Below are 26011 nucleotides of genomic sequence, written 5' to 3'. Positions count from 1 at the left end.
GTGGTGGAGCCTGTGATTAATTACACTTTATAAGCTATTTGAAAATTCACCCCATACCCCATGTCTAATTGTATTTTCTGCTGGTCTGTTATTAAATATCATTTACAATTTACCACCTCCCTTCCATTTGACTTCCCCATCATCTTTGTTTAACTGTGTTTCTCTGTGCCAAGACATGTGGATGAAAGCAACCTTTTGGAGTTTCCTTTAACCTGTTATTTCCTAAACAATAAAATAAATCCTGATGGGCTCTGAGTCCTGTAATCGAGGCAAAATGATGGAAAGGCATGATTTGGATGACAGCCAAGAAATGAAGTGACAGATCTGCAGAAAGGGAGACTTAAGAATATCTTGGATAATCCTGTAGAAAAGCTATTAATAGCTATTTAATTCTTCCCGTTCACCAGTTTTAGGCTCCTCTGAGGAATTAAAGCGATTTTTTCTGTCCAACAGTCACCCTGATGGTGCTGAGTGGTTTACAGAGTGTGTACCAAGTTACAGCCCAGTCTTCCTTGATGCCCCTGACCAAAAGGGAGGACCAAGCTTTTCCAAACCTGAAAAGCCTTTTTTTTCCCTGTGGATTGATGTGCTTCTCCTGTCTTATTTCTCATTGCTGTTTATTTGAAGTGCATGTATTCCTGAAATAATGGTAGCTCTCCCATTTTCACCAGTCAGACTTCTCTGCACAGGCTAAATCTCCACTGGTTGTGCTCACAAGGATCTGCCACCTCTGCCAGAGTGCCTGTGAGCTGGGACAGGACAGGGAGTCAGATGGGACTGAGACAAGGCTGAATAGAGATGGATGAGGAAGCTGGGACAGATTGATTCTGTAGCAGAATCACTCTCCTCTGTTTGGTTTAGCACTAAAGGCAGCTTTTATATTGTGTATCTGCCTCTACAGCCCCATGGTGCTTTCTGTCCAAGTGAGCAAATGAAAGGATTTTGAGCCTGAAGTGCTGCTCTTGGTCATCCCAGCATGACCTCAGCAGGTGTTCATGGTTACAGCATTGCACAGGGCATCACTTGCATTAAAACTCCTCCAAAAATTGCTGATGGTCCCTGTGGGAACATAATAAACCCCTCAGAGAAACCTCCAGGCTTTGCCCTGGAAAGATCCCTGCTGATGCTCCTCATCCTTACTGATGGTGGAGGTGCAAGAGTTGTAGCCAGAATTGCTTGTTGGGAGATGCTTGAACCTCTCTGGAAAATGTTGAGGTGGCTGCAGTTGGAGCACGGTTTGCTGCCAGGAGTGAGAACAGTGAGCAATGAGAACATGGCAGGAGAAGGATCATAGATTATTTAGTTAATCCCTGAACAAGGAAGTACTTTAACTCAAGTTCGGGTTCTGCTTGACACCCCATGGTCTATAAAAAATCAGTCCCCTCATCTGTACGACCATCAGCACAGCGAGCAGTACCTGCCCAAAATACTGGGTCAGCAGAAACTTAGAACGTGAAAAAGTGAGCTGTGATTTTGCATTTGGCTGGTTAGAGCAGAGCAGGGGCAGGCCGTGCTTTTCTCTGGGAGCTGTAATTAGTTTATGCCTTTTTGCAGCAGAGGATGTGGGCTTGGGTTTTGCCTATAATATGGAAAATTCTGCACGTAGTCCAGTAACATGTAAACTGTGCAGTTTAATTGTATTTATTCTTGCTGAAAGCTATTGATGTGGTAGCCTGTTACTGAAATGCTGGGTTAGTAATTGATACTTTTAGCGATGGATATTAATTTTCAAAAAATACATTAAAAGATCCCTTTAGTGGTTAAACAGCTTTTTCATTCAGAGCCGTGTTGTTTCTCAAAGACTCCTGATGTTTAAAATGCCATCTGGATCCAATAATAGATCTCAACTGGGAAGGAACTCTTGTGTTGCAGCAAACTTACACGCTCAAGAGCCCTAGGAAGTCCCATCCCTGCAGGATCCATAACACAGCCAACATCTTTCCTCTGAAAAATGCGTGGCAGTGCTGCTCCTTTGTAATGTGAGAGGCCACTGCTGAGCAGTGCAAGGCACCTGCTCCTTCCTGGGCCTGAGTGCACTTTATTCCAGGGAATTTCTGCAGTTAAAGGAAAGCAAAAGAGCCCCTGGAACCAAACTGTTTTTTGAAAGATCCTTTTACTTCTGCAGTAACTCATCATAAATATACATATTAACAGTTGTCTTGAATGATGTAAATGCTTATCCAAAAGAGAAGGAATTGCTGAGATGTGACATAATCATAGATCAGAACCAAAATCTGGCTCCTGCAGCAGGCTGGTATCTGCTGCACTTGTGCCCTGAGACATGGTCTAGTGTGTGATGGGAAAAGAGAAAAAGGTTTGAACTTTCCTGCTGGCTCAGTATTTCCCTTCATCCACAATAAGGAAAGTATAGAAAGGGCTACAAGATAAATGGAAAGAAATCGATTTTGTGTTTTTCTTGTATTCTTGGTGACTGTGGTTGCTGGCTGCCGCTCCAGCTTCTCCCAGATTTCTTTTGTGGCTTTCAAAGTAGGTTCACATAAAGCATAAATTGTATGAGCTTGTCTAAAAGGTTTCTTCTGCATTGCAGCTCTTAAAGCAGAAGTCAGACAAATGTCTACAAAGACAACCAATAGCTGCCGATGAGCTGCCCTTAGTGAGCAGAATCCATTTAATCCAGAATGTGGGAGCACGGCTCCAATCAGTGTCCCTCATGAACCAGAGTGAGGACAGGAGCTGCAGAGTCCAGAGCTTGACTGGATTCTGATTCCTCCCAAGATACACGTGTTCAGCTGAGTGGTCTGGAGTTTTTTCCAGGGTTCAGAGGGTTTTTTGTCTCATTTCTCTTCCACTCCCAAACCCCTCTGGCTACTCAGCCTGGTGAGGATGAGAAATAGTCACTGAACTGTATTGCTCTCATAACTAGAGGGCCAGTACAGAACTTTAATTAGAGAATCTAATTTTCTTAATTATGGAGGAAATTCAGAGGCTGGAGTAGTAGGGGAAAATTTCAATTGTTTTTTTTTTAACTTGTACTCTTATTATTTTTCCGTGTTGAAATAGAATGGTTAAAATTGAGGTTGAGGTTTATGACCTGGTTATTCATATGTGTCATCCTGTCTACAGAAACAAATGTATTTCAATCTCTCCACCTTTTTTTCCTTTAAAACTTTGTCATTTTATCTTTCAGCTTTTTGTTGTTGCTACACTTAAATGTTTTCTTTGACCCACCTGGTTCTATAAAAGGGAGCTTTTCAGTCTGGTAAAAACCATATGACCTTTTCAACACTGTATTGCAAGGAAGAAATATATCTATATTTAAACATGAAAGAATGAAATGTTCTAGTATTTCAAGAAGTTGTAGCTTTGCAAAATATAAATAAATTCTACTTTTTTACCTTCTGTGGAGGACTTAAAAGGTGGGTTTATGCTTTCATATGCCACAAAATGGAATTGAGTGCTGTGAGCCATATAATTGCCCTTCTGACACTGCGTCACTTGCATGAAGATTCTCTGATTTTTGAGTGGAAAATGTTGAAATGATTGTGAAATCACTCATTTTCCCTAGAGCCTGGTAGATCCACAGTTGCAGGAGCTTTTATCCTGTTGTGTTTGCAGCAGCAGTGGGTGCAGTCCCGTAAGGATGAATGTACCAGGGAAGGAAGTTTCAAGAAAAATAAAAAAATATGGATATTGCCTCATTCTGAGGTTGCCCTTATTGCAGTTTTTATTGAAGTCTGTCATTACAGGGCCTGAGTCACCTTTCCTAAGTAGAGACCAGTATTTGTATGACAGCCAGAGAAAGAAGGAGAATTCCAGTAAAACGAGAAAAAAATCCCTTCTCAAGTCACTGATCCTTTGCAGTGCAAACTGATGGTTACATGGAACTGTAGCCTGCACAAACTCTTTAGCAGCTGGGTTTCTCTTTCTTTTGATTTCACCTGCACCAAGCTCGAGATCCCTGTCTAAATGAGATGATGTTGATTTCTCCACCTCTGTCCTTGCACTTCATTTGTAAACAGGACTGCTCATTCAGCAGCATCAGCTGCATTTGTTTCATGACCCAGTAGAGAAGTTCATTGGGACACAGACAAATAATAGCACAGAATCAGAGATGGGCTTGGGTTGGAACTTAAAGATCTTGTTTCACCTCCAGGACACTTTCAGGTTGCTCCAAACCCCATCCAGCCTGGCCTTGGACACTTCCAGGGGTGAGGGGTCCACACCCTCCGTGAGCAACAGCAAAGTTTTATTTACAAGTAACAACTCTGTTGAACCATATTCATTTGGCAGAGAATTAAACCATCTTCAGATGTAACTGAATACTGATCTAATAACTGTTTTCTGTTGCAGGGTGTCCCAGAGGATTTGTTGTTTTTTTATGAACATCTCCAGAAGGGTGGTGGAGTCTTTCGAGTGAACCACTGCCTGCTGCTCTACCGGTACCACCCGCAGGCTGCCACTCACTCTGTCCTAGAGTAAGCTGGGGTTTCCAGGAGAATTTCCAAGTTGGTTTTATCTTGGATCATCGGCAGCAAAGATGGTGAAACTTCATTGGGGTTTTTAAGTAGGATTTTTAATATGTGAAAATTTCGTTCTCGTGTTTTTTGATGGATGAACCATAATGTAAAAAATCTTGAAATGTTACGGCTTAATTTCAGAATCAACTGCCTCAATATTTAAAAAGTAAACAGAACCTTGTAATACCAACAAAAAGCATCTTTTGAAAAACAAAAAAAGGAGCCAGACCAAAACCAAACCTTTAATCTGATAATGTGCTGCCTTTACATATATTATTTTCTTATTTTAAAGGGTCTAAACCACCTAAATCAGATAATGAGGTTTGAAAAATCCCTGAGGATGTTTAGGAGTAATTATCTCAGGTGCTTCCTTGTAAGCTGCTTTTGTTGCCTGCTGCCTTTGCTGGGCTGCTCAGCTCCTAAAGGAGGTGTTAAATTGCTGATTCCTCTACATGCTGCAAGCTGAGCCAAAGCTGTTCCCTTCTCTTATGCACTGACATTAATAAAAAATTAAAAAATGGGTTGTACTGTCCTTTAGGAATCCCGTGCCAGAATCACAGTGGTAATTAAGTAAACTGTTTCCTTACTGATTAATGATATAAGTACACTTTTCAGTCAGTCCTGTTTTTCTGGCTTTGTAGAACTGACCAGTAAAAATGAACATTTCTGTGTACATTTTTGTTATCCATCCCTGTATTGCTGCACACAGGGTGAAACAAATAAGTCCCATAAATAGCCCACTCATGGTTAATGTCACTACAGATCTTTATAAATGTGAATATCTATGTAAAATCATTTAACTATGGAAAGATCATTCAAGCAAATGGTACATATGATTTTGATTTTGCAAACAAGCATGAGATACATTTTTTTTCCATTTTATTCGTGTTGAAATGTAAAGGGGTTTTTTTTTCCTCATTTACTGTGTGATCCTTTTGGCAGTTAGTGACCAACTTTTCAGCCACGCATTATGGCACGCTAAAAACTCTTGGAAGCCTTTTTCTTCTATCTGTGGGAAAGCATCAAATTCTTGGAAATTAATTTGTTTTGAATTTACTGCAAGCTGTTGCTTATTCAGATCTCCAAGGCTGTGTGGCACAAGCACCCTGAATTACAGCATCCTGGGGGAATGTGGAAATGCTGTGAGCTCTTTCAGATGTGCAGGGTGCCTGTCCAAATTGGCGCCTTTCTTGTCTCATTCTAAGAAATCAGGAGAGCTGCTCTTCCTCTTGGCTTCCTGCTGGTACTACTGGGGATGATATTTGGTGTGCCTTTCCAAACATGAGGTTGTGCAACAGCTCCTTGTCCTGGCTCCTTCCCTTGTTTGTTGCCCAAGCTCTGAAGGGTTGCCCAGTGTTTGTGTCTGGAGACCGAAGTGCACGTTGAGCAAAAAGAGATTATTGGACTCATCACGAAGCTTTAAGTTTATAATCTAAATTGGGTCTTGCCTAATTTGCCTCTTGGTCATTCCACCTTATTTAATGCATGTTCTGGCTTTTCTAGAAGCCTTTTTCTTTATATGGTGTGTTTTGTTGAGCAGTTTTCTGTGGTGTTTTGCCTTTTGCCATTGGCCCTGGTCATCTTTACATTTCGAGTTAGCCTAGACCTGGATTTGGAAGTAGTAACTCACCAGCCAAATTAATATCTTCTCTTCAGTTCAAAATGATGTTTGTAGGAAAGTTGATTTTTTTTTAAGCACTATATGCAGGGACCTCCTTCGATCTTTGATGGGGTCATCAAACAAGAGCAATTGGCATGTAACTATAGGCCTGGTTTCAGTCTCAAAAACCATAGCAGGACATTTTTATGCAAAGGTGCATCATTCATTATTTCCAGCAAAGACAACGCTCACTCACAGCCTGTGATGGTTTCAGTTTATGTGGGTGTCTTTCAAGGGGGAAAGAAGCCTCGCTGCATTTTCAGACTTCCTAAAATATGTGTAAAACTGCTTGGCAAGTGACATTTGGTTCTTTTATTTTTTTAGTCAGTACGTATAATTGTAAACACTCATGTGCTTTAGGTCATTTCCTATGATTAGTATCCTTCTGGAACACATATCTGGAGTTGAGAATATCTGTGAAGCAGGAAACTAAATCTTATTTGCATTCTCCCTTACCCTGGAGGCATCAGTCTGCATTATTAAATGTTTTGGGTGTGTGACAGGATCTGCATGAAGTTCAGTGTCTGTATTTAGATTTCATTAGGTGCATGCAGAAATATGAATGTTCTCATTGTCATTTCGTCCAAAGTCTGTGATGGATACCTGCTGGATTTTGAGAAACTTCTCTTCAGCTAGGAATTCACAACACAAAATCCCACTTTTCATATCTCTTGGATCTAAATCACTTTATTTGGTGTTGTACCCTAGGGTTGTGTGTACTCAGTGCTGCACAGCCACATGAAATTGATGTGAGACCATAGCAGAGCTGGCTTTAGAGTGAGGAATACTGGAGTAAGAAAGCCTAATGTATAATAAAAGCATGTTAAAATTCATAGATTTTTATCTTGCCAAAGGGGAGAGAAAGGAACTGTGTATACAACAATACCTCACTGCGAGATGAAAGTGAGCTTGGAGTGAGGTGAGCAATAAAAAATTGCACTTGTCTTTAGGTAGTGCAGCTCATGAAGACAGGTGGTTGGGGCATGCAGCTAATCCTTGGAGCAGTTTACAAGTTTTTAGTCAAGACAAATTTAATGCATGTGGAAAAGAAGCTTTGTACCTTTTGTCTGAGATCTGAGCAATTCCCTCTTACACGGAAAAGATGAAGTGTACCTTCAGTAATTTCAGATCCCCTGTGCTCAGAACAAGTATGATACTGCTCTGCAGAAATAAGCAGAATTACATAATCTATTGAAAACATCTGGTTTCAGGCACTGGAAGCTTCCAGTGTCATCTGAGCGAAGAGGAACAGGCCTTAGTGTGAAACACACATTTGGCTGTTTCAGAGGTGCTCTGAGGCCAGGTCTTGGATCTGTGGTGAGCACAGGAATGCCTCCTTCATTTCCTGCACAAACACACACAGCCAAAAATAGGCAGGAGAGAGGAATAACATACTCCTGTAGAGCTGAAATTAAGATGAGGTCAACTGCATTTTTATCTTCCATGCTTGCATTTGGCACTTCAATTAAACATGGAAACTAATGACCTCATTAGATTCTTGAAAAGTAAATGCCATTAACATTGATAGTCTCTGTCTCTCTTAATAAGCCTTTCATGAAAAATAGGCCACAATGCAAACCATGCCTCAGCTAATGACCCGTGACCTGAAGATGAACTCAGACATTAATAGAACCTATTAACAGTGTAAATGTAGTAACTCAGTGGGACGATATAGTCCAGCAATTAATAAGTTCACATGAAGTTCAACAGAACAACAACGGCAAAAAAATCAGTTTATTCACCACTATGGCCAAGGTTCAAACAGGATTTATTTCTGAATTTCCTGTGGATGGTAAGGGCCTTGAATTCTGCATGCAACACTGGCTGTAAGGGATCTGCATTTTCAGCTCTCTCTGTGATTTTGGAGTTCTCTGTTTGTGCAGCTCTGGTTTATCGATCAGGTGAGGTGCACCTCTCATCCAGAACTCTCTTACCCTGCCATCAATAAAAAGGCCCTGGAAGAGGATGCTCACTTGGGCAGCTCCTCTTCCTGCCTGGTGTTACCTGAGCACTGCGCAGGGCCAGCACAGGCAGAAAAGGTCAGATTTATGGATCTATAGTATTTCTGTGGATGGCAATCCATGCCGAAAATTCCAGTACTGCTCAGGATATTGGGCTTGGATTTCTGCATTGCTCAAGTACTTGTACATCTGTCTTTGCTCTGTGGATTCACTTATGTGGCCTCACTGGGGGAAGGAGGGGAAAGGCAGTGCAACAATATGGCGAGGTTTGACTGAGCTCAGGCATTAAATCATGTAGCTTTTATTGTCACATTATCTTTCATTTCAAAATAGGAGTAGAGCAGATGTTTCTTGACTCCTGTATTCAGTCAGTAGGTCACCACACATTTTTAACAGAGCTCCATTGTTGCATTACTTGGGTGGATGGTCTGGTAATAACTACTTGGGGCTGAGGAACACACGGTGTAGTCATTCTCACCCTCTGCATGAATACCCTCGTTTCACTCCTGCAGGATTTTGGCTCCTCTTCTTCCTCCCAGGCTCCATAACTGATGAGCATTGAGGGGCCAGGGCAAGTGAGATCTTAGGAGAATTATGTAAGCCTCAAGAATGACATTTCAAGTGGAAATGCTCCTACCATTTCTTTTACAAAGTTGAGACAACAAAATGAAAGGAATGGGGGAAATAGTGTGTTTCAAGATTTAGGATCAAGAAAGAGCATTAGGATATGGGAGCAATTTGTACATTGAGAAGAATTTTGTCCCACCTTCTGGCTGAGGAAAATCTTGTGAACTGAATACAGGCTTGGACATGGTACTGGTTGTACTGAGGGCTGCTGCAAATTGCTTACTCTAATCTTTTGTGAAATGTTAGGAAAAGCTGTCTTGATTTGGAGTGATGCACAGTAATAATACCTCCTAGGTTTTGCTGGTGGCTGTGAATATGTAATAATGCATAATCTGAAAATAGCTGTGAGAATCATCTCTGAGTAGGGGTTTGTACAACTTCTGGATCGTTTCAGGCATTTTCTTTAATTACCCTTTGCACGTTGCTGCAGCTCCTGTCTGCTGCACCTGCACTGGCTGGTGAAGGATGGGAAAATGGCATTCCCTTATCCCTCGAGGCAGGAATCCCAGTTATCTCTTCTGGAAACATCAAAAAAAAAAAAAAAAAAAAAAGTGGCAACTTAGGTGAACCGGAAACCTGAAGGGAATAACCGAAACTCTCTCCTTTGACACCTGTAAGCTCCTTTTGCCTCAGCCTGTGGGATTGTTTGTGCAGAGTGAGTTCTCACAAAGATGAAGCCTGCGAGTGTCACTCTAAAGCTCAGTCCCAAATTCTCCCCTCACTTTTTGTTTGTCTGGTATCTCAGCTTGCGCTGTTAAAAGTATTTCAGGGTTAACTCAAGACTTCAAAGTGTTTGATAGAACTTAATTTTTTCATTGGAAACACACAGCATGGAGGTGTGAGCTTCAAATGCTTTTCTGTGGGCATTGTCATGAGAATGCCTTGTAGTGATGCAAGCACAAAACCCCAGCTGCTGGGTACATTGGCTTTGTTTTTACAACCCACAGTACATATTTAAGAAGCTTTTTATTGATGTTAAATGAAGCTATCTGACAATATTCTTGTGGTTGAACAACAACCCAGTCAATTTGGAGTTTAATACCTTTCATACCCTTTCATTTCAGAGTGCAGTTCTCTTACAAGCTTTCCCCTCTTGCTTTTCCAGGATAACATTGATAGGTGAGATAAGTCAGTAAATCTCCTTCAGTCTGAAATTTTCATGGGTGATTAACAACTCTGAGATTTGGTCTGATTGAATTTTACCTCAGTAGTGCACTGAGGCTCTCATGGCCTGGACAGCAACCACAAACTGTCTGGAAGAACCAATACTGCTGTGCTGGGACCTCCATCTCCATGAAAATAAAAGCATCTTTTATAAGCCTGGAGGTAGATTGCAGTGTTTGCACTGTATCTAGAAGTTAGTTACAAGTTCTTTTCATGCCTTGTAAGGCTGTCTGGTTTTTTACTTTAGTTTCCTTAATGTTGTAAACTCAAGTGGAAAAGAAACTTGCTAGTGCCACTCAAGCCAACAGAACAGATCCTGAAGTTCCTTTGGAATGTAATATGGTGTTATCCTTCTGAAGTCACATTTCAAAGGAAAATCACTTTTAAAAGCTTTCCATTTATGTGCAAAGCCATAACCTTCCTTTTTAGAAGCATGCAGAAGCTCTAAAATGTCTAGTAAAGTGATCCTGGAAAAATACTTGACCTTCATATTTTGTTCCTTAAACTTTCCTCCTGGGACTGCACTATGCTCTCATGAACATGGAAAAAAGCAAGTGTCAAAGGGTGCCAGCAGCAGTTTAAGCTTTGCAGCAGGAATGCATCTTGTGGTTGCATTAGAAGAGATTTTTGATCAAAACCAAAATTTTCTTTTTCCCCATTAGTTGAAATGCTGGTGCAGAGCCATCGTCCTTGGAACTGTGAGGAAATTTTATTTGTGCACGAGATCTTTTCCAGGTTATTCCAGCAGGATCAGTGATGAAGTGCTGAGCAGGATCTGGCTGTGCTGAAGTGAAGCGGGGTCACTGGGTCCTGTGAGGGTTGTGTGGTCTTCAGAGCATAACCGGGGCAGGGAAGGAATGATGCAAATAAGACAATGGAAAACTCCACTTGAAGATTGCCTTAAATAAGGAGACACCACGAGGGCTTCATCAGAATTTCCTGGCAAAAAAAGTTACAGCTCAAGGTGCCTCGTTCAAGAGATGTATGTTAGAAAGCTTCATTTGTCAAATTGAGGAAATCAATTTATTCTCTCTAGGAAACGGTTTAGTAAGTCTGAGGTGGGTTCCTAGTTAATGAATATTAAATGAATGCTGGAAATAAAGCAGATGTTTTTAAGAGCAGGCAGTTTTCTTTAATCCATGATAAATGTTGTAGTCTTAAATATTACATTATAGGGTGGAACACACACACTCAAAAAAACCTCCCTATAGTTGTCCAAGTGGATTTGCCAGTTGGGAGAAATGGACCATGAACAAACTGCTTTCCTTGACATTGTTTTCTCTTTCTGAGAACCTGTCTTGAACGTGTTGAAGATGTCAGCAGCTCTTCAGTATCTGAGGCTGTTGGATGGTTCCTTGCTGGGAATGGTTCCAGAGCTGTGGGATTTGTCATTTGGTATTAGTGTCACCCTTGTTTACCTCAACCACTGGGCTCAATTCTCTTGTGGAAGTTATCCCAAAAAATGAAGACTTCAAGGTGTAATTGCACACAGACATCTGCCAGCTTGCTTTTTTTCCTACACTATGTTTTAAAAAGTTCTATGAGGCATGCTCCTTTTTAGAAGAAAAAAAAAGATCCCCCTGCTTTTTGTTCCTACAAATGCAGGTTCTTATGAAAGTTGCCTTCAAATAAAGGGATAACCACATTTGTGTCATTGCCAAATAGTACTTGGGAGCTTTTACAGTTAAATCTGTAAAAAAAATCTCATTTGGTCTGAAATGTGTGCGTGCAGCTTGGTCGGTGGGAAGGGTGTGTGAGGTGGTTTGTGTGGGACAGTGATTGTTGCTGGAGGTGTCAGTGACCCAGAGCTTTGACTGACCCAGGGCATGGAGACTTGAGCCAAATCCACGCTGTAAATGCATGTATGCTGTGCTGCTGGGGGTCTGGGCTTCTAAATCTGTGAGATTCCAACCTCACATCAGGCAAGGAGAACGAGCCCACGGGCAGATGGAACAGGAGGGGCTCAGCTTGGCTTTAGGAGATGCTTTGCCTGTGTCACTGCAGGGCTCTAGGGCAGTTCATAGGTGAGCACAGGTGTGGGGAGGGTTGAATTTTATTACCACAGCTGCAGCTTTTCATATTCTTGTGATCTGGGAGGGTTCTTGAAAATACAAATTGTTTCGCTACTGCTTCCTGTCTATCCAAATGGTTTTTGTCTCAGAACTTCCACAGAATTTCTTTTCTATGTTTCCCTCAGAAATTTCCAGTCTAATGTTCTGATGTGATTTGTTTTGGTTTTTTTTTTTTTGTATTATATGAATCCCTTTGGTCAGGTTTACCTGTAGGTGAGAGTGTACATGTGCACATAGCTCTATAATAATGCTAAAAGTTTTAGAGGTCAAAATCTGCCCTTTTTCCAACTCTCCAGGGGAACCATCTGGAATCACCGAGTCAGGTTTCTTGAGGACAGAGTCCTGAGCTCCTGGACATCATTCACCATTTGGAATGCTGGCAAACAAGGCAAGAAGCTCTACAGAAGCTTGTCACCAGCTAATCAGAAAAAGGTGAGCTGGAAAGTGACATTTGTACAAACCCTCTTCTTCTTCATATGCCCCCGTGATGCTGCTAATCTAACCCAGCAAAAGTCTCATAAGATATTCTGTCCCAAAGCACTAGTTCATAATTAATACGAACTGGGGCAATTCCCAATATTCTGTGTGATGCATTTCTTGTTTTAAAATGCCATGGTATTTTATTTAGAGCTTCGGGTGGGCAGGGAGAGCAAGAAATGCACCGTGTTCCTGCTAAGCGCAGAGGTAGGTGAGACCCAGCTGGAGTAGGCAGGTACTCGGGGTGAGCAGAGCAGCTCTTCATTTGGGTGGTGTGGTGCTGAACTGCCTTGTCCAGGGTCATCCATACCTGTATAATATTTGCCCAGTTCCAAAGTGGGTACTGGACACATCCCTGGTGGCTGTGACTCCCTTTAGAAAGGGATTGATTGCCAAAAAAAGGGTTTGGTGTGGGCTGAACGTGACTGTCCCATCCACAGTCAGCTGAAAGTGCTGGTATTTGGCAGTGGCAGATATTTCTCAGGATAGATTTGTCCAAGAGTCTAAATACCTTATTTTTATAGCATTTTCTTGTGTGCAATAACTTTGTGTTAGATAAAGGCTTTAGGGCTAATGTCAAATGGCTGTTTCTTATAAAGAGCCACAGAACATTCATTTCATTGCTGCATGTGTTTTTCTTTTCTTAAGAATATGGATGGGAAGACAAAATGACAAAGACATATAAAAACCTGATTAATGTTGTGGCCCTCAGACCACACACATATAAAAAAAATAGAAGACATTTGTATACACACAGTTAGAATTACTGAATAGGCATGGGAGACTCTCAAATAGTAAATGTACAAAGCAAAAAGTGAACTGAATTTCCTGCTTGATATTCCAGTGCCATTCCAGTGCCATCCCTCAGTCAGTGCCATCACGTGGCAGTGGGTGATCTGGATGAAAAGATATTAAATGAATCAGTTGCTTCATTCAGAGAGGACAGGCCTGTCCATTAAAAAATATTTTTAATTTATTGATTTATTATGACCGTTATATTCTATATATTATTTAATGATTATATATAATAGTCATAATGACAGTTATTTTTATTTCTATTTATAAAAATCTATAAAAGTATAAAGCAAATTAAAATTAAATTGAGACAGAATATAGCTGTCTAAATTAAGTGTTAGTTGGTTTTATACTTTAAGTCACTTTAGGCTCCTGAGATTTCACCTATGCTTTGTTTGTCTGCATACTTTTATTGAGATGCAGAATTTCATCAGATGTCCTGGCTGCACTGTGGAGTCACTGCAGGGTTGTTTTCTCAATTGGCACCAAGTACCTGCCCAAAGAAAATTTGGGACACACACTCCTAGGATAAAAAATAACCCCCCTCAAAAAAAAGTGTGCTACACACAGCTTGTATTATTTTGGAATTTTGAAACAAACCTGGACTCGACTAAATCCTCAGGAAGAGAATTAAATACTTTGAACTGTCAGGGTGTGTAAGAAAACATCTTTTTCAAGAAAAAAAAAGAAAAAAGAATGTTTCTAGTATTTTTAGAACCTGGTAAACAAAGCAATTGCATTTCTTCTGCTGACGGGGTCGTTGTGGGATGCTGAAAAGCCCAGCTCTGCCCTGTGCCAAAGAGCATTGTTTCTTAGAAAACAAAATTCAGGCAATTCCAGGAAGCAGCAGTCTGTCTATGTTCATACTCACTAACAAATTATTACTTTAGTTTGTTTGGGAAACAGTGTGAATGTGAGCTGTGGTTATGTTAAAAGAGAAAAGGGCACCTCAGCAATTCTCCCTTTTCCCTCAGCCATCTGCATGCTGAATATTAAAATGATGCTTTGTCTCCAAAGGAGTCAGGCCAAGCTCCAAGGCTCAGTATTTTTGCTAAACAGCAACGCACGAAAAAAAATTATTCCTCTAGTAGGTTTTTTTTATGAATTAATTACCATGATCTCAGTATTCTTAGGGAAATTCTGCTTCCTGGCTGTCCCCTTCTTGATTCACACTGCTGACAGTGGTTCAGTATTAGCATTTCTGCAAGAATGAAGTCAAACAGGCCTTTTTTTGTTTAAAACACATCCGTTGTGTCTATAATCTGCAGCTGAAGATGGAAACCAAATGTTTTTGGGATGCTCCGTGTGCCTGGAGGGTTTCTGAGCTGTCTTGTCTGCTCTTTTATTGTCCATCAGGCTTCAGCTAAAAGGAGAACTTGAGCATTACCATTTTGTGTCATTTCCGATGGCTGAAAATAGAGTTCCAGTGGCTCATGGAAAGGCAGGGGAAAGGACCAAATAAGCATCAGCTCATTAGTGGGCTGGAAACAGTGCTTGTACACAGCCAGGCCATGCCATTCCTCTGTGACAACCCTGTCTGCTGGTGGCAAACAGAAGAAGTCTTTTGAAGGCCCTTTTTCCTGGCTCGTCGACCGTTTCAAATCATCCATTGGGTTCCCTCTGCCTTTTCCCAAGAGCAGCATCACCAAACCTTGTGGTACAGCTCTGGTCCTTCAGCTCACCCCCACAGCCAAGAAATGTTCCAGTTTTGCAGCATTTTAACCATTCTGAAAGTGTGTGAGTGGCACTCTCAGAGCCTGGAGTGGGGACACGGAAAGCAAAGAAACAGGAATACAGGGCAGAATGTTCCACCCACCTCGAGAGTGGGATGGCAATGTGAAAGCAAGTTAAAAGCCTCCAGAACAAGGAGAGAGTTGAAATTTGAAAGTTTCAGTTAAATCCAGGTATAAAACACCCTCAAGTGACATGGGGTAAATCAAGGCTTCATTTTGGACTGTAGTGAATGCTTCTTGGCCAGGAAAACTCCCTGTTCTTCCCGTGTGGGAGGAAGTGCTTTTTGCAGGCTCTGTTTTGTCAGCACGGAGCTGTGCACACCCAAAAGGTGCCTGGCATGCCTCAGATTTCCTCTGCAGGGATGAGTCTCTGGCAGTGAGGTCCCACACCTCTGAAGGCAGGGGTGTGTTGTACATAACAAGGGAAATGTTTTATATCCAGTGTTTAGCAGCTGGTTTTGCATGTTGGATTCTGGTGTTAAAATTCTCCACTGATTTTGTTGTGGATATGTGCAAAAAGGGGAAGCTGCTGCTGTTTTCAGTGGAATGGTGTCTAAATGGAATAATGAATTGCATTCTTGGGATTTAAAGATACCCACAGCTTCTGTCCTGGCTGTAGTGCTAAAGAGGTGAAATAAAAGCAGCTCCTGGCATGGAAAATCAGTCAGATTGTGGCTGGTGCTTGCTGGTTCCATGGCATGGCAGAAGCTGTTCATGCCCCGTGTGTCTCTTGGCCTGTTTTTTCAGTAGCTGTATCTATTTGAACTCACATTGTAATGCTTTCAGTTACTTTGTTTTGACACGAATGGCCAAAATGGATTTTGCTTTTGCACAGATGTATATTAACATGCTCCTGAGGCTTTCTACAAGCTTCAATGAAAGAATTATAAATAGAGGAATTAACAGGGTTCACTAGAAGTTTAAAACAGATGGGGGATTGCATGAGGTGGGGAGGGAAGGCAGCGGGGAAGATCTGCTCAGTAGGATTTTGCAGGGTTTGCAGGTTGTCTCTTTGGAGGTGACTCTGAGGACACCAGCTGATGTTAGGAGGAGAGAGAAGTCACAGTGTGCAGGTGACCATTTATTGGAAGGGTTTTCCAGTTTTCTGTCAGGTTCTACTCAGTCACTCACTCTCCCATGTGGAACTTGCCTCTCATGTCCTTCCAGACCTGAGAATGTGCTGGTTTCAGGTTGTTGCTTTCTGTAAATGGCTGTTACACACCACAGGTGAAAACAAGATGGGGGAATAAAATCCTGTGAAGATCATTCACCATAAAAGGACATCATTTAAGCTGATGAAATTTTCAGTTTTTCCATTATGAAATCTGAGAGGAATGGGAAGTGTGAGGAAACACTGTCTGCAGTACCCAGCCAGTCACACAGGAAACAAACAATTAAATTGTTGTGCAATCACAGCAGAGCTCACACAGGCAGGTAGTCCCAGCTGCACCCCAAGGCACCCTTCTGGCACCGCTGCTCCTTCTGTGACTTCCCTGCTGTGCCCTGGAGGAGGATCTGCTGCCCCTTAATCTCCTCTCCCCAGGGAGGTCTGCTAGCCCCAGCCTGGCCCTGCAGAGCCCCAGTGTTTATTAGGAAGAGCCAGCCAGAAAAGGGCTTTTATCTTCCTCAAACGCCTCTTCCCCTAGCAGAGGTTGTTTCTGAGTCAGTATCTTATCTTTTGAGCTATGTAAACTTTCTCTTAGGAGGGGGAAGGTGATTTCTCCTTTTCCCCTTACACCACTGTTAGTGGAAGTTGCAATCCATATTTATAAAAATGACTTTCAGTAGTTCCTTAGCTTGCCTCTAGCAGATACCCAACTGTCTCCTCCAGTTTTGAGCGGAGAGAATTGGCAGTGTTCTTTCCTTTGGAATTTTTGTAGATTGTGCAGATTTTCATACATGTTTAAAACAAAAACATGTAATAATTCATATATTTCAGTATCACTGAAGTGTGATCTGAGGACTCAGTGGTGTCATACTGTCAGAGGTATTGCCAAAGAGTAATTTTACTAAAAGGAGAGGGGGAAAAAAAGCAAATTGAGACTCCTTTATGGCTTTATAATTCATGGTTTCTCACAGGGAGACAGGAGTTCATGTGTGGATAGATGTTCTTCATAAAAGCTACAAGAAAGAAGGCCATTAATGCAGGAAAATAAATAGGTGTCTCTGGGTTTATCCTGATAGTGTATAAAGTAAATAACTCCCATAAGCCTGATGCCCTGACTTCTCCTTATAGGATAAACAACTGTGCCTAAGTCCTGTATTTAGACTCCAAACATAGCTTTGCTTTAATTGGAGAATAAATAGTGTGTGTCAGAAAAATAGTTGCCGTACATTTTGGCCACCCACATGGTGTGCAGGCTGCAGAAAAATCACCCATTCAAGTCTGACCTGTTTTATACAACTGTAAATACCAGGTCTAAGCTGCCTGAGCCCATTGGGAATGATACAGGGAAATACCTCAGAGATACCAAAAAGGGTTTGAGCTCTTTCCATCTTCCGAGGGAAATTTGTCACAGACTCACCTGTGTTCTTTTTTCCACTGGGGGGTTGGTGTGGGGGTGTTCTGGGGGCTGGGGAGTCACTGTGGAAGAGAGCAGAGTTTTCTACACCCAGAAACTGGAGTGATGGAGTGAGAGAGGGTTGGCAACAACAGACAGAACAAGAGCACACAGTCTCAAGCTGCACCAAGGGAGATCCAGGCTGGAATTAAGGAGGAAGTTTTTCACAGCAAGAGTGGTCAAACACTGGAATCATCTGCCCAGGGAGGTGGTGGAGTCACCATCCCTGGATGTGTTTAAAAAAAGCCTGGATGTGGCACTGGGTGCCATGATCTAGTTGAGGTGTTGGAACATGGGTTGGACTGGATGATCTTAAAGGTCTCTTCCAACCTAGAAATTCTGTGATTCTGTGAATTAATGGCAATTTAGTGATACAAGAAGTGTCTTTGGAGAAAGGCTGTTTACAAGGGGATGCCGTGACAGGACAAGGAGAAAGGTTTTAAACTGACAGAGATTGAGATTGGATATAAGGAGGAAATTCATGCTGAGAAGTCCAGGCACCACTCAGGGGTTTCTGTTAACGGGGTTATAACACACTGGGGGTGAACACTGAGACTTTCCAGCACAGATCTTGCAGCTGAATTCTCAGGTACTGACAGAGAAGTGTAAATAGAACTTCACTTCACCTTGTGTCATAAGTTTTGGTGGTTTATTTTGGTTTTTATTATCTAGAAGAGCATAAGCAGCTCCAAAAATAGCTTCATTTATTGGACAGTAAATCAGCATACTGGACTTAGTTCCTACAACTCTGTTGGGTTGACATTGAAGGCATATCTTGCTAAATATTGTTTACTATGATCACAGCTTCCAGCACAGTAAAACACAAGTGGTAGAACTGAGATTTGCTGAATATTGGAGAATTTTGAAGGTGGTTAGCACAGAATGAAGAGAATACAGCCAGGGAACAGCTCTTCCCACAGTGACTTCTGCTGGTTCCCTTCATGTACACACATATTTCTATATCTGTGTCTGTGTACACATCCACACCATCTGATTTCCCAGATGCCCCAAAGCATTGCAGTGGGCATGGAAATAGGGCCAGGGATGTAAAGTGGATTAATCTGTGAAGGAGCTGCTTGTGTGTGTCAATCTAACCCAGCTGCACCAGCCACAAACACCTTGTACAATCTCCAGCACCTTCCTGAATTCCCTCCTTCCCCTCTATTCCCATTCCAATGCTGACACAGGGTTCATGTCCTTCGTGCAATCCCAAAGCAAATTCTGGGTGTGCCCCTGAGGTGGTTCCTCACTCACACAGCCCCAGAGTGGAAATTCCATGTTTCCTTAATGTTCTTTTCTTCCTTTGGTGCTTGTTTTGTCTTCTGCAGGTCTCCCTGTGTCCCTCTAAGGGGTTCCAATGAGGGAATAAATGAGTTTATCCCCTCATTTCCCTCGTTGCTTTGAACACTGGTGCTTTGCAGCCTTATTTGCAGTCCCTTGATACTTTTGTTTGCATTCTCTTGCCACTGATGTTTAATGAAGGAAGTGATATTATGGTATTAGAAAAACCCTCTACACAAACAGAATGAGGTCACTTTAGGTAAAAGAAAACCATCTTAATCACAGGAAGAAAATGTGTGAGAGAGATTTTAGACACGGAAAGCCAGCCAGCCTTTTCAGCCTTCTCTAACTTAATAAATTAATAAACAGCTGTTTGGCTTTTCAGATTTTCTCAGCAGTAAGTGTTGTTAATCAATTTTTAATGCAGCAATTAAAAAGATATGAAAGCTGCTCTCCAGCTTTCACCAGAATAATTGATTTCTGTATGACCTTAACTATCTCAACTGCTCTGCTTCAGCATAAGAGCTCCGTGTAGATAATACGAGCAGATCCAATGGAAGTCAGAGGAAAACACAGCCATGCTTATTTTAAAAAGTCTTCCAAAATGTTCCTGGCAACCTAATGGCTCAAAAATAAGGCCACTGTGTATTTTAGATGGCAGGCATTCATTCTGCCTGCATATTTATGAGGAATGCAAATAAAAACCCATCTGAAATATCTGGCACCTAGGGCTGCAGATAATGCTTTCATAACTCCAGTAAGAATAAGCAAAGTGAAGCAGTAATTATTTGTGTTTAAGCATCACATCTGCTGAGCTTTTCAGTTGAAATTCAAGTCCATAACCATAGGAATTCCCAGATTTGCTGGGTGCTGTGCCCTGGAATTGAGGCTGGTGCTGCAGAGCACCCAGAGCAGCGGGCCCTTGGTGGCTGGGGGTACATCCCACGCTTGGGGTGGACAGGAAGGGAGAGGCTTTTATTGCATCTCATCCTGGGTTTTAGTGGAAGTGCCAAAATGAGGAAACTGGTCTCTGGGTTGAGTTTATTCTGAGGATGGGGTTGGTGGCATTCCCTCATGCAGTCAGTGACTTCGATCAGAATGTGCACATAGACAACTGCAGAATTTTCTCCACTCCTTGAGATACACCCAGAAAGGATTTAATCAGGGTCTGAGCTCCAAAGGAGGCCCAGGGGGCTTTGCCCTTCTCCTGTGTCCACCCCCATGCCTGCAGCTCTGCTCACAGATACATTACAGGTGAAATGGGGCTACTGAAACATTCTGCTTCTGTTTTCCAGGTAACTGCATTTTGTGATGTCGATGAGAAGAAAATAACAAAAGGATTCTACACTTATGAGGAATCTGAGGTGAGTTATAAGCACTCTTGCTTTCTTTATTGTGATCTAGAAGTGTCCTGAGGAATGTGATGAAGGAATTTGTCACTGATCTTGTATGTTGTGTAGCAGCTCATTTTAGTAGAGAGGCTGTGACAGAAGATTGGAGGGCTGGGAATGGACACTGGAATGCAAACTGGAGCCAGGACTGTCAGCTTCACACTCAGTGAAGTCAGTTCAGAAAGACAAAAATACTTATTCTGAAAGGTCCCTGATGATGGGGTAAAACAGTCTTCACTGACAGGTGTGTCTTCTAAATGGGAGCAGAATTTGGTTTATGGTGGATAATGGGAAGGAACCCTCAAAATTAAAAGTTTTCCAACAAGTTAACTTGTGAATCAAATTACCCTGAGTTTGCCAAATCCTTGCATCTGATGGGAGTGAGACTGAGGGAAGGAGGAACAGGAGGGCCCCTCCTCAGGTACAGCCTGTGCTTAGCCTGGAGTAGCTGTACAATTCCATTCTGGGAAAACACTGAGTGCTCTGAGCTGCATGGAAGCAATTGGGATCAGCATTGGGATCAGCATTTCAGCCTGGAATGCTGAGGACTCACTGCCCAGCAGCTCAGTAATAGTCAGTATGACTGACACAGATCCTGGGCATTGGTCTTCCTGAAACAAGCCCATTTTCTCAGATCAGCTGTAAAGAAGATTGTACTGCAGCTGTTGTGAATCCTTAGAAAATCCTGCAGCTTGGCTCTGTGGTGAAGCCCTGGTTGAGCTTTAGCACTTTAACAGCAGGAGGGAGAGATCCTCCTCTGTCTCTGCTCTGGTGCCTGTTCTGATGCTGTCTGAGGGCACGGGAGTGGATGCAGTTCACTAAAATGGCAAAAAATGAACCAAAAAAAGAGGAACAGTCTGTTATGGGACAAGCCACTGAAGCTGCACACATTGCCATCAGATCAAAGAGGGAATTGTTTGGGAAAGGGCTGGAAGTAGAACTTGGAGGTGAGGAGGAAGCAGTGGAGCAGTGAGAGCTGCTCCTCTGAGCAGCAGAGAGCTCCAAATTCATATTTGGTGTCATTTCACACAACTGCACTGAAACACAGGCAGAGAATGAGCAAGGTCTCTTCAGCATCACAGCTCAACACATTTTTTCCCCCTTTTAGAGTTTAGCAGCTCCTAAAACCAAGCTAGCAAGTAACCTGAGTGCTTCTGTACCCCTTCCTCCTGCAGGAGAGACCAAAACCAAGAATTCCTGTGTGTCACTTCAGGGACGCCACCCCGCCCTTGGTGATCTGTGTGAAGCTGGTGAGTGCCACCTTTGGTGTCACCTGCAGGAGCAGCATTTGCTCCTCAGGAAGATGAGTTTCTATTCACTGTAAGTGCCTTTCCCCAGAAGCTTTTGCTCTACTGTTGAATGGCTTTTTAAATCCAACTGATTGTGCGGGGTATTTTGGGATTTAAATCAGCAGTACTGTGTAAAATTAGGAATAAGAAAAGGGACAGCTTCTGTGAAGGAGCTGGGTCTGTTGTACTTCCTTGCCCAGTACCAAATACACCCCAGTGAGCACATGCACTCAGCCTCTTTTGGGCCAAGAATTTGCAGCCCCATGCATGGCAAAGGCTTTGTTTTTAAATCAGACCTTGAAAGCCATTTTGTTTGGCCCTGCCAGTTCTGAAGCATCTTCTGTATCTGACTGTGGTAACTTATTTCCACTGGTTTAATTGCCCTGATAATATAATTAGATGATAACCAGCAGTTGTTCTGCTGTTATAACACAGAAGCTTTAAAAGAGCAGCTACATTGCAGTGGTAAAAACCAATAAAAACCCTTCTGACAGCAACTCAAACCTGCAGCTCCACACAGCACTGACATCCTAAGGCTGTGCTGGATCTCTTCAGGGGTGGATCAGCTGGATCTCCTCTCCTCTGGTGCAGCCTGCTTTTAACTTGGCACTCCCAGCCTCACGGGCTCCTAACTTGGGGTTGTAAAGCCAGACTGAGAGTGCCTTGGGGCATTATCCTGTACTCCTGCTTGATAAACTCTTGGATCAGCAAGTGCTATTACAACTAATTTAATTTTTCATACTGCATATAACAGGGGGTGGAAGTCCCCAGACAAAACATCTGTGCAACCTGTTCTAAAGCACATTTAAGCTGTGAAGCCCTGACAATGAGACTATTATACAACATCTTGTCTGCAAACTCTGCTCTCTGACTTCAGCTGGGATTTCAGTCTATTTTTCCCCTCATGGCCACTGAGCATTTTCTGCTTGCTTATTCTTTACCAACCTAAGTTCATCACCATTTTCTGAAGAAGGAAGTTGTGCTTTAAGGGGCTTTTACTGGCTTTTATTTTGCTGTTCAAGGTAGGGGATTATTTTTCCTTTTGTACAGACAAAACCTGCCTGTTCCTTTGCAGCTCTCAGAGGGTGATTTTGGAGATTAGATGTGTTTATTAAGTGGGCTGTTTACAGAAGTGACTCTCTTGGCCATGCACTCGGAGCAGCACTGGCTCATTTATTTTTTCAGGCAGTTCCTCCCTTGTGAGCACTGGCATGGCTTTGGTACCAGAGCAAATCCTCCTGGAAGAAGCAGGCATCCTCTGATCTTGGCTCATTTTATAATGGCTCCACAGACAGCAGGAGCTGGAATTCTGCTCCCTGTGTGTGTTTTTGCTGAAGAGAATGCACGTGTGGCTTTAGCTGGTCAGGGCCACTCCACCCAAGGGTTTGTGCTCCTGTTTGCTCTTGCTTGGAGGTAAAAGCAAAATGCTCAGAAATGCTGCTTTGTGCCCTGCCTTGGCTTGGATTCCAACGGCTGCAAATGAAAGGGATTTTTATTTTTCTGTCACAGCAATTAAAAGTAGTTTGATTGTATAAAGTTTTCAGAAAATTTGTAGTTAAATCTCTTATTGTACAGCCCTGCCTGGCCTTTCCTGTGCTCTGGGAATGAAAGATTTGTCTTTAACTCTCCCACTTAATTTAGCATCTGGTCTCTTATGTATTTTTTTGAACTCCTCTATAAAGCAGGTTATTTTTTTTCCAACTCCTTCAGTTCCAGTTTCAGTGGGATTCTCTTTCACTTCCCATCCTAAACATTCACAGTTAAAACTTCACTCTTGCTGTTCTGGGCCAACCACACAAACATTCATTTTTGGGGGTTTTTTTTGGTGACATTCCTTAAGATCAGTAATGAAGGATTGCAGGAAGTGCTCAGGAATGCTGAAGTTGCCCTGTTTTCTTAATGACATCACTGAGGTTGCTCGAGGACCAAATGTAGCCAGTTCCTGTCCTGATAACTTGACTGGGGCTCAAAAGGAAACACCTTTAACTCTGCAGAATACTTCATCTGCTTGTTTTATCAGACAGCCTAATCAGTGCTCAGAATCCACCCAAACCACTTGTTTTGTCAGCTCACTGCCTTGGTCCATTTTCTGCCAATGTCTGAGCTGGCAAACACCAGAGCAGCCTTTGTGTGCTCCAGAGCAGCACTGCAGAGGGAGGAGCTGTCTGATATCCCCCCACACTGATTTGAACACTGAAATTTTAAAATACCCTGAATTTTGGAGTAGAAGCTTTCCTGAGCCTTGGTTTATTTGTTTAGCTCTGCAAATGGGACTTTCTCCTGTGGCCTAAAGAATCAGTAACCCAAACCTGCGACAGCCTGAAATGAGTTTGAGCTCATTTTCTTCTTCCCTTGCAGGACTTGACAGGTGGAGCCTTTGAAACAAACCTGGCCACGCTGAACCTGAAGGAAGGGATGGATTACTATCACTTTAACTAAAGCAAGGTGAGGCAGTGCTACTCAAGTGTGTCTGGCTGCAGGAAAACCAGATTCTGCAGGGGTTTAGAACATTTTAGTCATTTGTGCTTTGTTAATTTAATCTTTGGGCTGGGTAACCCCTTTGTAAGGGAGGTCAGAGTTACCCCAGGGAAATGCTGTGTGCATTATTTTTGCTGTGCACATTACCAGTTATTGCTGGTTGTTTTACTGTGTGCATGACCAGTTCTACTGCTGCACATCATTCAGTTTGACTGGTAAATTGTGATCAGCAGTCAGTGAGCTCCACCAATTCCAGCTGCCAGTCCAGCTTGCAGGAATCCTTAAAAAGTATTGAATAATCTCATTTATAGTTACTTTCTCCAAAACCAGAGTCTGAGCCAGCCAGGTTGGAAGTGAACACCTGCAGTTTGCAGCATTTACTTCACAGAGAAATAGCTTCTCTGCCTGAATTCTTCCTTCCTTTCACATTTGTAGAGATGTGCCTATACACACCCAGCCACTGCTCAACTGTTGGGATAGTGGGATTTAATAACAGTGTAATTACAATATGATGTGGGCTGTGCATTTGACCTCCCCATCACATTGATCTCACCAAAGATCAATTTCAGAGTGATTTCATTTTGAAGGGGGTAAGAAATGAGCTGGATTCCTGGCAGCTGCTTGAAGAACTGACTCACCACCTTCAACACTGAGTTTACCACAAAAACAATTTATCTGAATTAGTTACATAAAGAGCTGCTGAGAGAGGCTTTGACATCAGCTGAAGTGAAACCTGGATGTTTCTGTTTGGCTATGACAGAGGAATGACAGACTTTTCCACAGGGACACTTGGTGCTTGGGATGCTTTCAGTATCACTGAGTGTTGCCATTCTCACCTCTGAAAAATGAATCTTGAAGAGCCCAGTGCAGCAGGTCAGGTTTAATTCTTGGTGTGTGTACAAGCACAGGCTCCGCTCAGTCAGGGAAGTACAAACCACTGAGACCAAACCAGACAGGTCAGAGTGACAGAGCACGACAAGAACCTGCCAGACAGCAACACTAAAAACTGAAAACAAGGAATTTCGGTTGTCTTCCTGTGGCACATGTGTGCTTCCAGACAGGCTCTGCCTCTCCTGCCCAGCAGTGCAGCGCTCAGCTCTGCTGAGATCCGTGTCAGGATGGATCAGGATGCCCCAGCTCAGCCTCTTCCCTTCCTGGCAGCTCAGGAGCCACGAGCTCCAGTCCAGCCCAGCAGCCAGGGCCTGCTCCTCCTCATGCTGAACTCTGCCAGGGAGAAAAGAAAAGGACAGGTCACGTGGAGCAGGCAGCACTGTCCCGTCCTGGCACTTCCCAGCCCTGTAATTAACTAACCCAAACAGAAAAGAAAATAGCAAGCTGTAATATTTCCTCCTTTTAACCCCATGGTTTGAACTACCCTCCACGAAGTTTTATTTGTACAAAATGTAAAGGAGTAGAAAGCATTGATTTCAACTGAAGCCAACTTCATTCTCTTTTTATCCTGCCATGCTTGGCTTCCTCTCGGGCTTCTCCCACTGCTGGGAGCAGCACTGGGGACATGGGGACAGCTGGGACAGCCCCTCCTCCTCAGGGGCACCCTGAGCTGCAGGCTCAGCTCTGCTAAAGTTACCCTGACTGCTTGTTTATGGTCAGGGGAGCAAGAGGTGAAGTTCCAAACTGAGCACACAACACCCCAATCCCACCTGGACCAGCTCCTGTACCAGGAGATACCTGGATGTGTATTTGGATATTTCTTATTATCTTGTTTATCCTAGAGACAGTTCTCTGCTAAAGTATCAGTTTTCTCTCAGCCTTCAATGATGAAAAAAAGGAGTTTTTTGAGATCAGAGAGTTTATCTGGTAAGATCTCTTATTTTGAGCATAACCTTTCTATTACTTGATTAGAAAACTTTTAAAAGCAACATGCAGCTCAGTTTTTGTTCTAAAAACAACTCCTTGCTGGGCAGGAGGTTCAGACTCTTGTTTTCCAGAAGTATAAAAATGTTAGCTGAGGTTTCTTAAAATTGTACTAAAAGCAGATGGTAAAAAACTGGAAAATAAGTGAAGACACTGCTATGAGGCAGCA

General features: G+C 42.6%; 2 protein-coding genes across 6 annotated transcripts in view; one reads left to right on the top strand and one right to left on the bottom strand.

Annotated features, from left to right (window-relative positions):
* The window catches only part of B3GNTL1 (UDP-GlcNAc:betaGal beta-1,3-N-acetylglucosaminyltransferase like 1), a 106060-nt gene that overhangs the window by 79513 nt on the left and 536 nt on the right, over nucleotides 1-26011 (top strand). For all 5 annotated transcript variants that reach the window (XM_038156790.1, XM_038156788.1, XM_038156791.1 and 2 more), the window contains 5 exons: nucleotides 4312-4436; nucleotides 12259-12394; nucleotides 20105-20173; nucleotides 21376-21450; nucleotides 23848-23934. In XM_038156790.1, the coding sequence (XP_038012718.1) occupies nucleotides 4312-4436; nucleotides 12259-12394; nucleotides 20105-20173; nucleotides 21376-21450; nucleotides 23848-23928 (486 nt within the window). In that variant the 3' untranslated portion in view covers nucleotides 23929-23934. The remainder of the gene's footprint in view (nucleotides 1-4311; nucleotides 4437-12258; nucleotides 12395-20104; nucleotides 20174-21375; nucleotides 21451-23847; nucleotides 23935-26011) is intronic.
* The window catches only part of TBCD (tubulin folding cofactor D), a 121734-nt gene continuing 120550 nt past the window's right edge, over nucleotides 24828-26011 (bottom strand). The window contains exon 40 of the mRNA XM_038156786.1: nucleotides 24828-25191. Within this exon, the coding sequence (XP_038012714.1) occupies nucleotides 25180-25191 (12 nt within the window). The 3' untranslated portion in view covers nucleotides 24828-25179. The remainder of the gene's footprint in view (nucleotides 25192-26011) is intronic.

The sequence above is a fragment of the Motacilla alba genome, chromosome 18 (genome assembly GCF_015832195.1).
Source record: "Motacilla alba alba isolate MOTALB_02 chromosome 18, Motacilla_alba_V1.0_pri, whole genome shotgun sequence".
Lineage (NCBI taxonomy): Eukaryota > Metazoa > Chordata > Aves > Passeriformes > Motacillidae > Motacilla > Motacilla alba.
This window is presented reverse-complemented; position numbering and strand designations above follow the sequence as displayed.